Genomic DNA, 13109 nt, shown 5'->3' with positions numbered 1-13109 from the left:
CTTTCATCGAATAAAAGTAGAGCCGATCAACTTTTACAAAGTTGATTCATTAGTCGCTCGCTGTCCGGATGCAAGAGATTCCACAGTTTGTTACCAAGTTATCGGAATGTATAATGAGACTATGTTCAGTTGAAAAACTTGATAGCAACATTGGAAAAGTTCCACACTTCACTAATGAGCGAAAGGATAACAAATATTGACTTTTCTGTTTTTGAAAAATATTTTGACGATAAGTAATACCTATCATGACACAACAACATACCTATTATAGGTAAGTAAATAATAAATCACATAATATATACATATTTAATATGTGATTACATAAATAAATATAAATTCTATTTTAAAAAATGGGAAAATATAGCATGTATAAAAATGTTCAAAGGATCGTAATGATTACGTAGCATAACAATTCGACTTACGTACATGATAATATATGATATAATATCATGTACATAACACCTACTATTAGAAGCTTTTTTATGTCTCTATTATGAGAGCTAATGTATACTAAAAAATACATTTAACAATTTCAAATAAAATCGGACCGTAAAATAAGAGCGACGTGTCGAGAGGGCTAGGAGTTAAAGTACTCTCCATCGTTCCATCCACTATCTACTACCTACCTATAACGAACCGAGACGTGGACACTTGACGTTCCATTAATTTTAAAACTAAAATAGGTAGATGGGTAGTTATCTATTTTTGAAATATAGCATATTCTGCTTTTATCCCAAAACTATTGTCTGTAGTTTTTATATTTTTATACTTGTCAGTAGGTAATAAAAAGTTTATGTCCACTTTCATTAATTACTTAACATTAGCATTTTGATCAAAATATCTTTCTACATTAATTATTACAGAGAAAAAATATTTGATTGTTTGCTTGTAATGGATAAACTTAAAACTACTTCATCTATAGAAAAGTACGTTATCAGCAAGTAACATAGGCTATATATTATTTCTGAAAATTATGTCTAATCATCGAAAGGAGTACCGGACCACTAATAGATTAATCTATAATTTAAAGTATAATATTTGTATATCATAGGCATGTTTAAAAGAAAGGCGGGACGTTGGCTGGTCGCGTCCAATTCATAACATAACAAAGGTTCATCCGCAGCCCTTTATGGAGCTGCAGGTGCGGGCCTCGAGCAATTGCTCTTTGCCCGGGCGCATACTGCGTAGGCTGCCGCCTACGCGTCGATGTTTTCGACCCGTGGGGCCGAGCCGACACTATTGTAAATAGTGTCGGCTAGGGGAAACATTTCTTGTGGGAGAAATGGGAAATGGGGAAATTTATTTCACGTCGTCGACCGTGCAGGGCCGGTTGAACCGTCGCCCTGCATTGTGCCTGCTGTGCGCAGGAGATCTCGCGGCAATGCGCGCGTTGCGTCCGGGGGACGCGCATGGAGTGGGGCGAGGTCCCTTAAATGGGGGTGGACGCTATTATCCGCCCGGCTGAACATAGCGCGTGCCAGCCGGCGGACAAATTCGTCCACGCTAGGGACCGCGAGATCTCGGGCTATTACGTCATTTGTGACGTATCGAGCAGCGTCTGCGCACAGTCGCAAGGCACAGTTCTGCTGAACCTGCAGGCGCCGCCTCTGTGCATCGGAGCACAGTGCGTACCACGCGGGGGAGGCATACGTCAGCTGCGAATGAATATAGGCTTTGTAGATACCTACTTTCGTCCGCAGCGACAGGTTGGAATGTAGGACCGGTCGCAGCATGCCGCGTGCGGCCTTTGCCTTCGTGACCGCGCGTGAAACGTGCGCGATCATACGCAACGACCGGTCTATCTCGACCCCTAGGTAGCGCACTGTGCGCTCCCATGAGATGGGCGTGCCACGGAGGTTGAGAGGCGGCGGATAGTGGGTCCTGCAGCGAGTGGCGAGCGCCACCGTCTTACCTACATTGACGGCGATGCGCCACTTGTCGAGCCACTCAGGCAGGAGGTTCAGCAGCCGCTGCATCTTGCGTGCGGCGGGTCCAATTCATGACCCGAGCGGAAATTAAGGCTGTGTGCAGAGATACCTTTGAGAGATATACCCCTAAAAATAAACTTAAATAAATCAATGAAGTCGACTACATACTCATTTGTTGCAGTCTCCGGCCGTTCATCTACTTTCCTTATGCTCCTCAAATATGCCATAATACACATTGTACCCTCTTCTACAGGTATCCCATCACTCATATACAATAGCGAGGAATACTGTACCACGAACTATATAAAAAAAAAAAAAAATACTTGTCCTCATTTTTTAATCCTCCGCTGGTACTTTACCATTATATAACATTAGCATGGGCGGGTCCTTTTAAAAAAAAAAAAAAAAAAAAAAAAAAAAAAAAAAAAAAAAAAAAAAAAAAAAAAAAACCCTCCCGCCCTTATTTACTCAATAATAATCACATTGCAAAAAAAAAAAAAAACTCGCTCCTGCTCCCACATACCGTGGGATCATACAGTCCCGACGATTGTTAGTAACGCGGACTACCAGTCCCATTGCTAACAATATACCTTGTCAGGTTGACTTCCACTTGGTGCCCCCGGGAAACCATTATGCTGAATTCCCTTTCATTTTCATCTCCCATCCATCACTGGTATACCGCCAATGGATATTGCCAGAGCAGGCGGGGTTACCATTCTATAATCATTCATTAAAAAAAAGGTTTCCTGTTGGAGACGAGTGCATACATCGTGATTGATTGCTTTTATAATTGTGATGAATATCCACTTTTGATGTATGAGTGATAATAGGCAAGAATGTAATATTTTCATAGGATGAAAATGGAATACTATTGGCATATTACCACTAGTATGCCAGTAAATTATCACGTTCGTTTTACGAGGTAACTGCATGAGATTAAGTTGATGGAATATATTGTTAAAAATAAGGATTAATGTCCCCATAAATAACGGTTGACCGGTACAGAATGCTACTAGCATTAATTCCGCCTTTTGTATTAGTCTCTTTTGGCCAATAAAGTTATTTAAATAAATAAATAACAATCTTCCCCGTCCAATAAGAATGACGCCAGGTCGATCGGCCCATCAAAACAAATTCACCGTCATTTGGTGCGTTCACTATCATCACTCGTTAAGTGGAGATCAAATTGAATTGATGACCCTGTAAAAACCTTTTTACTCTACTAAGTACTATTATTTATGCTGGGCTATTACTAAGTTTACCAACAATCATTACCTCTAAGGGAGAAAGGGATTATTAATAATGGGAATATATAATTTCACTACTAATAATATGCCCTATCCGGGGGAAAGGGATTGTTAGTAATGGGGCCAAATAACCTCATTACTAGCAATGTAGCCACGTCGACCTCCACGTAGATTCCTTGGAAACCATCGTGGTTAATTCTAGTTGTATTTATCAGGATGGGCTAACTGACCTACTTTCACCCTTATCTGTCATTTCTCACTAGTGCCTGAACAGTATATATCAATAGCGCAGGCGGGTTGCAATACCATTACAACCCATTAAAAAAAATACACCCTGTCAAGTCGACCTCTACGCGCTTCACCTTGAAAACCATCGTTGTTCATTCTTGTTGACTTCGTCACTATGTGCCAACTGACTTGAGTTCATCATCACCTATCATCACTCACTGGTGCCTTATCGGCGAATATAGAAAGTGCAGGCGGAGTTCCATTATTCCATTTTTGTTAATAAATAATCTTATTGTTTTAAGCTATTTCATTATCATCCATTAAGAAAATCTTTACTTGATGGGCAATTGTGATTAAGTAGCAATAGACCTAATCCATAGTAATATTAGTTTCTTATTTGTCCTAGAGAGGCAGCACTGACCGTCTCTCGTCAATCATATTTAGTTAATATAATACAAAATATCCTAAGAATGAAGATTGGTAGTAAATATCGTATAATTTTCTATTTATTGAGTAAGGTGGGTTAGGTACTGTATTTATTCAATAAAAAATATCTAAATCTTTTCAATATATTATTTATAATAGAAATTATTGCAGTTACTATACTTAATCTATGGTTACATATGTTTAGTATTTAACGTATCATATTGTCTTGTCATTGGCACTTGCTTGACTTACTTTCTTGTCAAGTTATCTTGTGTTCTTTTCTTATTGTCATTTATATTTTTATGTGATTAATGATTTTATCTAAGAAAAATACTAAAATGCATTCGTTCTGTTTGTAAGCGAGAATTGTTTATCCTTCATCCAGGATGGCACAAATATATTTAGCGTTTATGTTAATAATAATTTTGGAGTCATTCGGCGAATGTTCTGTCGATCTTAAAAGTGATTCTGTGCTAGAAGAGGTTGATTGTAATACTTTGCGGCTAGGCCAATATATATGTCCTGATCCAAGTATTAATCAAATTGATCCCAATACACAGCAATATCGTGATTGTATGAAAGGTGAAGATATCCCGTCCGAAGGAGAAGCTTTAGGTATGTAATTTAATTATTTAGAATATGACTGGAAATCGCTGCAACCTATGCAGTGATTTATGATGCAAAGCAACTCGTTAATCATTTACTAACATGGAGGGACAAAAACCTGAGCAATTCATACCTTTAATTAAATTAACTAAAGATGTTAGTACCCTTTACTTTCTAATATTTATATACTTGAAGATAACATACATATTATTGTGGCTGTCGCTTTAATTACACTCAATGATAATTCATGTGTTTACATTTCTAGTTCAATGCATTGCTGCAGATGGTATTATTTGTCAAGAAACAAAAAGTTCCACATTCAAGAAGAAATTACCTTGTAAATGGACGTAAGTATGTTCTTTACAGTAACAATATTTATTAATTAAATAAAACAAATTTATTGTCATTTATTGTAGCATAACAGTAAAGATACACTATCAAAACTTATTTTTGTCTTAATATTAAATCATTTATGAATATATTTTTATTACAGTAATGGATACTCCTTGGAGATAGCCTTATTATTATCAGTGTTTTTGGGGATGTTTGGACTAGATAGATTCTATTTGGGTTACCCAGGTATAGGATTAGCTAAACTATGCACTCTGGGTTTCATGTTTCTTGGACAATTATTGGATATTATACTCATTGCTGCTCAGGTATGTTATATCAAAATAATAGTAAAGAACTGAATTACATATTCTAAATTTATATTTTGTCATTTAAAATACCTAACTGAATTTAACAAAAACTTTAATTTCTAATTTATATATTTTGTTTTAAAATATTTTTCAACTATAATTTCAATATTTTTATTATAGGTAGTAGGACCATCAGATGGTTCAGCTTATGTTATCCCATACTATGGTGCTGGAGTTAAAGTAATCAGAAGTAGCAATGAGACATACCTTTTGCCCCAAGCTGACTGGCACAACATTACTTGACAGTGGGGTACTATATCATTCGAGATTGATGAAGATTATGAATGGACATAAGTTAGCAATGATGTTACCACCAAAATGAGATGCTGTGTTCTACATTTCAATGTTATGCAGGGTGTATGTGACAAATTGGTAATAATTTGATTCAAACCATTACTTTGAACTAAGAATTAATGGAATTTTGTCAAAAGTAATTTAAAAAATAAGATTCTTAATTCATTTGTATTTGATAGAGTCATCACTTTTATGTTTTAAAAGATAAAGATAGGATCAACAAATAAATAAATCTTGGCCAATCTGTCACTTGCACTTTGTTTAGTAATTTTAAGAATATTATTAAAAATGAATTTTATTCATGTTGTAAATATTAATTGTATAGAAATCTATAAGTACTTGTTAATATAAATTTAAATCCTACTATTTGCATCTTAAACCTTATTATTACAAGAGTTTGACTCTTATTTATATAGTTTTAAGTGACATCCTAAGGGAATTTTTGATTCATATTTTGTATTCTACAATATCTTTATTAATTCTGAAACATTTTTTTCAATTAACAGAATTTACTTCTATTTTAGTTACATAGTAATTTAGCCATGATTGAAAACTGCTTTTGTTTTTTATTGCAGAAAAGAATTCTGTTTGTGTTATTGTTGGAATTATTTCGGAGGCAATTAAAATACAGTATAATTAATTACTATTTATTAAACTACAATAAACAAATTTTTAAAGTTAATTTGTTCCTAATTGTTTCTCACTATTTGTATCTTCTGTAGTTTGCTGAGGTTCATGTAATGTGATGTCATTTGGTGGAGCGATAAGTGTAAATATTACAGGTGTACTTGACAAGGACGGGTTACCATTTTGTTCTAATAATCGTATCCAAGATAAAAGTGAGTCCCTTGATGAAGTACCTGTAATTTAGAATAATTAATACAAACTTAATAGTTTGAAAACATATTATTATAGATAGTAAAGTTGCATGTATGCCTTGTTCCCTTAGCAGGATAGCTAAGTATTATAGACACAGACATGTAGTTTAGTAAAGTGACTATTTATGTGATATTTTTTAAAATGAAATTTAAATTTTATGTGAATAGGTTTAAAAGGAAGGGAAATCATATAGAAAAGTTGTTTGCAATTAATTAATGTGTGAATGTATGGTTTATAAAACATTTAATTTAAAATAGTGAAGAAATAAATGGTTGATAGTATAACTTATCATCATTTTTAGTGTAACTTTGCTATATAAATTTTTTCATCTTGTATATAAGGTGTCAGATTAATATGTATAATATAATAATTTGTTACACTTTGGAAGTGTAACAGTTTGTTTTATATCTATTTATTTTAAATGTCTTTATTGTCTCAGTATTATTAGCTTTTTAACTGGTTCAGTTAGACTTATCCAACAAATATATATGTAAATATTAGATAACAAATCCATCAAGTGGTATGGTCATATGTCCACTTGTTGGATTTATCAATGAATGAACTGTTTTTATGTTTGTTTTTCAATATAATTAATTGCCTGTTACATAAACACAGTAGTAAAATAAAAATGGAATACAGACTAAAAGTTTATGATTTCTGTAAAGTGCTAGAGACAACTGCTACAAAGCAAGGTAGAAAATTTATATTTTTTTACCTGTTGCACAAACTGAAACTATTGTGCCATCATCTTGTTCATGTACTGTACATTTTGTTGCAGGAAGTTTTGTACTACCAATAAAGCCAGGTATGCCTGGGGGCTTCTCTATATTTGAAACATCTAAAAAAAACAATATATATTTTAAGAATTTTGTAAATAGTGTCATATACAGTAAAATGATGTAAAAATAAAACAAGGTACATTATATTAATATTGTACATAGTATTACAACTCAAATAAAATATATGTAATTCTTTTTACCAGTTGCAATTATTTTGTACTTCATCACCTATAAAATTTTATAAAATAGACAAATATTATTGAGAAAATATATACATACCATCTGGATCTGTGTCATCCTTGAATTCTGGTCTTGTCTTTCCTATCAGTAAAAAATATGTTACTGTTTGATCTCTCAAGTAGACTGTGTATGGACCTTTTACAATTAATGGATCATCAACAGGCTGCTCTGCAAGCAACACTTTCTGAGCTTCACTTTGGGCACTTACAATCCATGTTTTATCAATTGAGGCCTCTATTTCTTCTGTCTGACAAGATTTATAATTATTATTGTTAAATTATTTAAAAATAAATTGTTACTTTTATATTTATAAATTTAATTTTTACTACTTGTAATGGCAAACAAGCTGACAAGATATTTGATAATAAATGGGAAGTCTATAGATATAAATAGCAACATGGACCATAGAGTATTGTGACATTCACACTATTCTTTATGAGATTTTACTCCTCAGGACTAAACTGTTTATGCTTACAGCAGTTATTTTGTGCATCTTTTATAATGTGTGTAATGATAGATTTTGTGCAGTAATATATATATATATATATATATATATATATATAAATTCTATGCTCTACAATCCATGAGCATACATGAAATATACCTTTTGCTATAGTAAATGATATTGTCACCATTTTGTATATATAGTACTCATTCCTATAAGATAATGGGTATAATAGTGTTATGATTACATTTATACTAATACTATAAAAAGGGAAGATTTGATTGTTTATAATAGACAATTTCAAAAACTATTCAACCCATTTAAAACAGAAAGCTATATTATCAGCAAGTAACGGGCTATATATTAGATTAAAAAATTCTATGTACTTGTGTGAAGCTGGTCTGGCTTGATAGCAAAAAATAAAATAAAAGTAAATAAAACAAATTATCACCTGCCAAATTACAATTTTAGTGCCAGGATCAACAGAGGTTATCCTTTCGATAGCTAATTTAGCTAATTCTAATGTATCATTTGGTAATTGTTCTGGCAAATACCATGGACTGAGGTTTTTAAACTTTGGCATCCAGTACATCATTCGCCAGTATTTTCTAAGGGGTATACCACGGCGACCAAATATATTTAATAACATCTGTTCCATTTCTGTATCTGGCATTACACCTGTGTGGAAAAAATAAGTTTTATTTATTTTATAATCACAAATACTTAGGTAATTATGTCAAGATGTAAGCAAGTGCTGGTGCTTAAAAGTTACATACCATTATCCTCCATTTGTTCTAGCAAATCTACAGCGCATTGTTGTTGTTTGGGATAATGCATAAATTCGGCTTGAAAAATATTTGTTGGTATAAATTTTCCCTTGGGCAAAACATCTACAAGAGCTTTGTACACTTCCAAGTCTTTTTGGACACCAAACTCCTTCATTCTGGCTAATGCTGCATATATAAATTCCACATGACCTCTACGCCTTTTGTCTCGTCCTTCGAATATTTTTATAACTTCTAAATAGGCTTCCTTATTTTTTTCAAGTTTTTGAAATGGATCATATACTGTAACATCTCTATCAGAATTTTTCCATCGTTTTAATAAAATGCTAGGATTTCTGTTTAACATGTTTCTTAAAATTCGTGTAGCCATGCTTGAATTAATTTAATGTGAATTTTTTTTTTATGAATTTGAATTAATTAAATAAAATAAGTATATAAAAGTAACCTGAAAACAGAGAATGCAATAAGTATAAAGAAAATTTATTGACGATGAGAGAACAAAAGTAGCAGTCAAATCACTGTCACTAGTGTCATTAATTTATGTAAGAGTCGGCTCTGCTCTTAAACTGACAAATAGTCTGTGATAGTGATGAAATAAAAATAGATCTATGCAACTAATTCGAAATAACAACAAAATAAAATAAATGAATATTTATAGTATTATACAACTATTTATAGCCTTTATATAAAATATCGACATCAATATCATAAAAGATTTAACTACTTTATAATGTAATATTTCAAAAATTAAATGGCTGCATACAATTATATAACTTATTTTTTATTGAAATGATGTGGACCTGGAACATAATTGCTTTGATGCGAACGAATGAAATCCAAATTAAAAAGAATATCATAATAGATAAAGAACGGAAATCGAGTATGACAAAAACAAAGTATTTTCTGAAATATAAACCTCGAAAGTAATATAGAGTTTGCTTTATATATAAAACATAAGGAGTTTATACTTATTTCAACCTTATATAGTTAATTGTATTTTTATTTAACAAGGGACTTCATAGTTCAAAGAATTAGTTTAAAAACGACATCTGAACATGCGTCCCTTTCACACAGTATTTATAGAAAAGTTACGATGCACCCATTCCATTTTATATGAAATTATTATATTATTTAATGGAATTTTATTTTTTGCGCTAGAAAGGATATTGGACTTTAGATCTTGTTGTTAGAGGCTGTGCTGAGAATACATTCAATTCATTCATTCTTTTATTAATTCTGTTCAGTTCAGGTCACTTCAAATAGTTCAAACAAGTCAGTTGAACTTATTTTATTGAGCAAGGTGGTAGTACAAACTGTAACAAACTTTCTTACGTATTTAAAGACGATAAAGAGGCAAATCACTATAGAATTATTTTCTAAATAATTAAATCAAAATGAATACTCGCGTTGTCTATTAAGTGTAAACAATTGTGTCAAAATTGAATATTTTTAGTGATAATTTAAATTTTTATCAGAAAAATAAAACGCCAATTTTTCAAGTGCAAGTGGGTTTTAAAAATGTGTAATTTCACAGTTTGTAGTTTTATCGTTCTCTTCTTGTTAAACATAGCCGGTAAGTTATTGTATAAAAAATCTATTTAATTTCCAGATTTAAAATTTTTCTATTCTTTGAAAATAAATTGCGGTCAAAAATGTATTTAGATCGGTATATATATAAAATAATATATTATTTTAATTAATATAATAATAATAATTTTCTATGTATGTAAAACTTATGTTTGTAAATTACAGTAAATGTTATAACAGGTAACAAAATAATAGCTATTTCTATTTGGTATATATTTTAACTGATATTTTCTAAATAAGTATAGCACTAACACAGGAATGGGCCTGTCAATTAAATAATAACAATCAGTTCAGAATTGACATAGACATTAAGTAAAGTACATAGAAAAGAAAAAAAAAATGAATAAAGAACTTTTTTTTTAAGTCTGTTGAGATATATTACCCATTTTCACGTATTTCTCTTAAGAATAATTTAAACCATGTCGAGATTGTGTAGATATTTGTAAGTACTTTATATTATTCTCAATTTCGTGGATAATATAGTATATGTCATATATATGTGAGTATATTTGTTATTTATATATATTTATTCGTTTATATATGTAATTTTAGTATGTATGTATATCAATAATTACTAGTACCGCATTCGAGTATTCTGACACTTGCCTATGGTTGACTGGGCGAGAATAATTTTAGCATTAAGTCCGCTATGTACACATGTTTGTACTAATGAATAAATAAAAATATTTGAATTTTTTTATATAACGTTGGTGGTAAATAAACGTATGTTAAAAACTCTAACGTAAAAGAAGTTTTGTATTCAAACTTATTACTAATAATTTAATTATCAAATTTGTTGTAGTTTTCGTTATTATATGTCCTGTCATTTCAATTATTTTACACATCAACTATTATTTACCTACATTATATTATGGGTGTGGACAGATTTTTACTTTTTTATAGGCAATTTAAAGTTTAAATGCCCCTCCATTAGCTAGCTATTTTTATTTTATTATACTTATTCTTACTTTAATAATAAATGCTGAAGTTGTTGAGGATGTTTATATTGATAGATATTTATTACTTTACAAAACTATTGAACATATTTTAATGAAATTTGGTACACGGATAGGTTATTCTAACTTATAAAATATGGTATTTTATAATTACTCATGCGGTCACAGCTGCGGGATACAGCTAATATTGTTAATATAAATACTAGGGTTTGTTTGTTACTACTTTGCACGTCTACGATTTAATCAATCATTATGAAATTTGCTACATACGTGATATTTGTAACGGATAAGGACATAGACTTGTATCCCATCAGTCTATTCACATATCTCGGTCACACGGACGAAGTCGCTGGTTTGAGCTAGTTATAATAATTATTTAAAAATAGTTTATATTCTACTTATTTGTGTGTATGCGTGAGCGTACAAATTCGAGCATGCCCACGCACATGCGCGTGCGTGGGCATGCTCGATTTCATGCGTGTTTATGTGTGTCTCTGTGTGTAAGTATGTGTGTATAGATTTGTGTGTGTGTGTGTATCTGTGTAGGCACATACATGTGTAGATACATACATGAAGTGACCAATCGTTATTAAGATGAAAGACGTATTTTTATAATAAAAAATTAACTTATATATATGTATTAAATTATATAAAAATTAACTTATATTATATGTATTTTCATAATAATGTTATAATTTGATGTGAATAATTATTGTTATCATAAATAATATAGTTAATGTTTATTATACATTTTAATATATATAACAAATATTATAAACACATAGAATGGTAAATAAAATAGATATATTTAGGTACATTTCACCTACAAACCTATTTCATTTAGTGCTTGACTTTCACAATTTATTATTTTTGTTTCTACTTACCTTTGAAAAATCTTTCCGAATCTATGCGAGTTGTTCTCAGCAGATAACATTATTTCAAACGCTGTAACAGATTTATTTTTTATAAATGATGATTTTAAAGTGTTTGTAAGCAAGTTTATTTCAATGAACATGATTTGAATTAAAATTTAGAAGTACCTTACATAGACATGATTTTTACAAAGACTACCGTGTTCTGTGACAGAAAGCACAAATGTATTTAATTTCGATACAAAGTGTATTAAAAGTAAAAGGAACTTCGCAATTATGTTTCGGATAAACTCAATATTTTATAAATCTTAAAATGTTTTGTGATAAAATATAAACGACTATTATTTCTTAAAAAAAAGTAAATGAAACTTGTACATAAACTTCTCAATACATTTGAATAAATAAAATTGGTCCACACGGTGAAAATATCATATGAAGTTAATAAAAATAATTGAAAAAATGTTAAAAGTAGGAGAATTGAAGTATTACATCTATTTTTGATTTTATTTTTATGATTCGTCACCTCATCTGCTATCAAGTATTGGTATACTCTCGTGACTGATATACAATAGTAGCATACATTGGATAATACTAATAGTAGCGGTTTTAAACACAATTTAAGAATTTATTGCACAAAAAAAAATCAACTTCAATCGTGATAAAACTGGTCATGTTCATTTAAAAATTTAATTAACCAACCGATTTGGTTAAATATTCACTTTCATATACAGACATCCATATACCTATTAGATTTAGATAGATATTACAGAATTTTTCAAATAGGTATATGAATGTCAAAGTTTTGAGGCAATAAACATAAAATATACTACCGAATTGAGAAACTCCTTTTTTTGAAGTCGATACTCGAGACCTGAATGAGGTCTGTTAGTAATGTCCCTTTGCTAGCAATATATTCTATAAGATCGACTTCCACGTAGTCCCTATCTAACTATCGTAGTTAATTCTTGGTGAACTATTCATGATGGGCCAATTGACTTAATTTCCTCGTCAAAGAAACCACTGTTAAATACTGTGTGTTAAATAATGTCTATGCAATTTTTTTTTAAATATTAGTTATAAAAAGTAGGGATGAATATAAAAAATACTTTGGTTGACAATAATCACGTTCATCAGAA

The 13109-nt window shown here is 31.0% G+C and overlaps 2 protein-coding genes and 1 pseudogene across 2 annotated transcripts; 2 read left to right on the top strand and 1 right to left on the bottom strand.

The window, feature by feature from the left end:
• Positions 1–4058: 4058 nt before the first annotated feature.
• LOC113510860 (TM2 domain-containing protein CG10795) lies at positions 4059–7290 on the top strand. Its single transcript, XM_026894398.3, has 4 exons — positions 4059–4444; positions 4701–4782; positions 4929–5094; positions 5257–7290. Exons 1-4 carry the CDS (start codon positions 4216–4218, stop codon positions 5377–5379), a joined length of 600 nt encoding a protein of 199 aa, XP_026750199.1. The 5' UTR covers positions 4059–4215; the 3' UTR covers positions 5380–7290.
• LOC113510850 (evolutionarily conserved signaling intermediate in Toll pathway, mitochondrial) lies at positions 6064–12046 on the bottom strand. The gene is made up of 6 exons (XM_026894387.3): positions 11986–12046; positions 8550–9003; positions 8225–8451; positions 7368–7575; positions 7025–7147; positions 6064–6290 (listed from the first exon to the last, which is right to left on the bottom strand). Exons 2-6 carry the CDS (start codon positions 8926–8928, stop codon positions 6109–6111), a joined length of 1119 nt encoding a protein of 372 aa, XP_026750188.1. The 5' UTR covers positions 8929–9003; positions 11986–12046; the 3' UTR covers positions 6064–6108.
• Positions 9829–13109, top strand: part of LOC113512371 (uncharacterized) — a 29349-nt pseudogene continuing 26068 nt past the window's right edge.

This window comes from Galleria mellonella, unplaced genomic scaffold (genome assembly GCF_026898425.1).
Source record: "Galleria mellonella isolate WM207_F2 unplaced genomic scaffold, CSIRO_AGI_GalMel_v1 utg139, whole genome shotgun sequence".
NCBI lineage: Eukaryota > Metazoa > Arthropoda > Insecta > Lepidoptera > Pyralidae > Galleria > Galleria mellonella.
This window is presented reverse-complemented; position numbering and strand designations above follow the sequence as displayed.

Bases quoted from the DNA above. Each gene is read 5' to 3' on its own strand.
- LOC113510850 (XM_026894387.3), bottom strand. From the start codon at position 8,928: ATGGCTACACGAATTTTAAGAAACATGTTAAACAGAAATCCTAGCATT. The intron at 8,452-8,549 runs GTATGTAACTTT...TTTTCCACACAG, and splicing joins AGAACAAATGGAGGATAATG to GTGTAATGCCAGATACAGAA. The intron at 7,148-7,367 runs GTATGTATATAT...TGTTTTTTTTAG, and splicing joins GGATGACACAGATCCAGATG to ATGTTTCAAATATAGAGAAG.
- LOC113510860 (XM_026894398.3), top strand. From the start codon at position 4,216: ATGGCACAAATATATTTAGCGTTTATGTTAATAATAATTTTGGAGTCA. The intron at 4,445-4,700 runs GTATGTAATTTA...TTACATTTCTAG, and splicing joins GTCCGAAGGAGAAGCTTTAG to TTCAATGCATTGCTGCAGAT. The intron at 4,783-4,928 runs GTAAGTATGTTC...TTTTTATTACAG, and splicing joins AAATTACCTTGTAAATGGAC to TAATGGATACTCCTTGGAGA.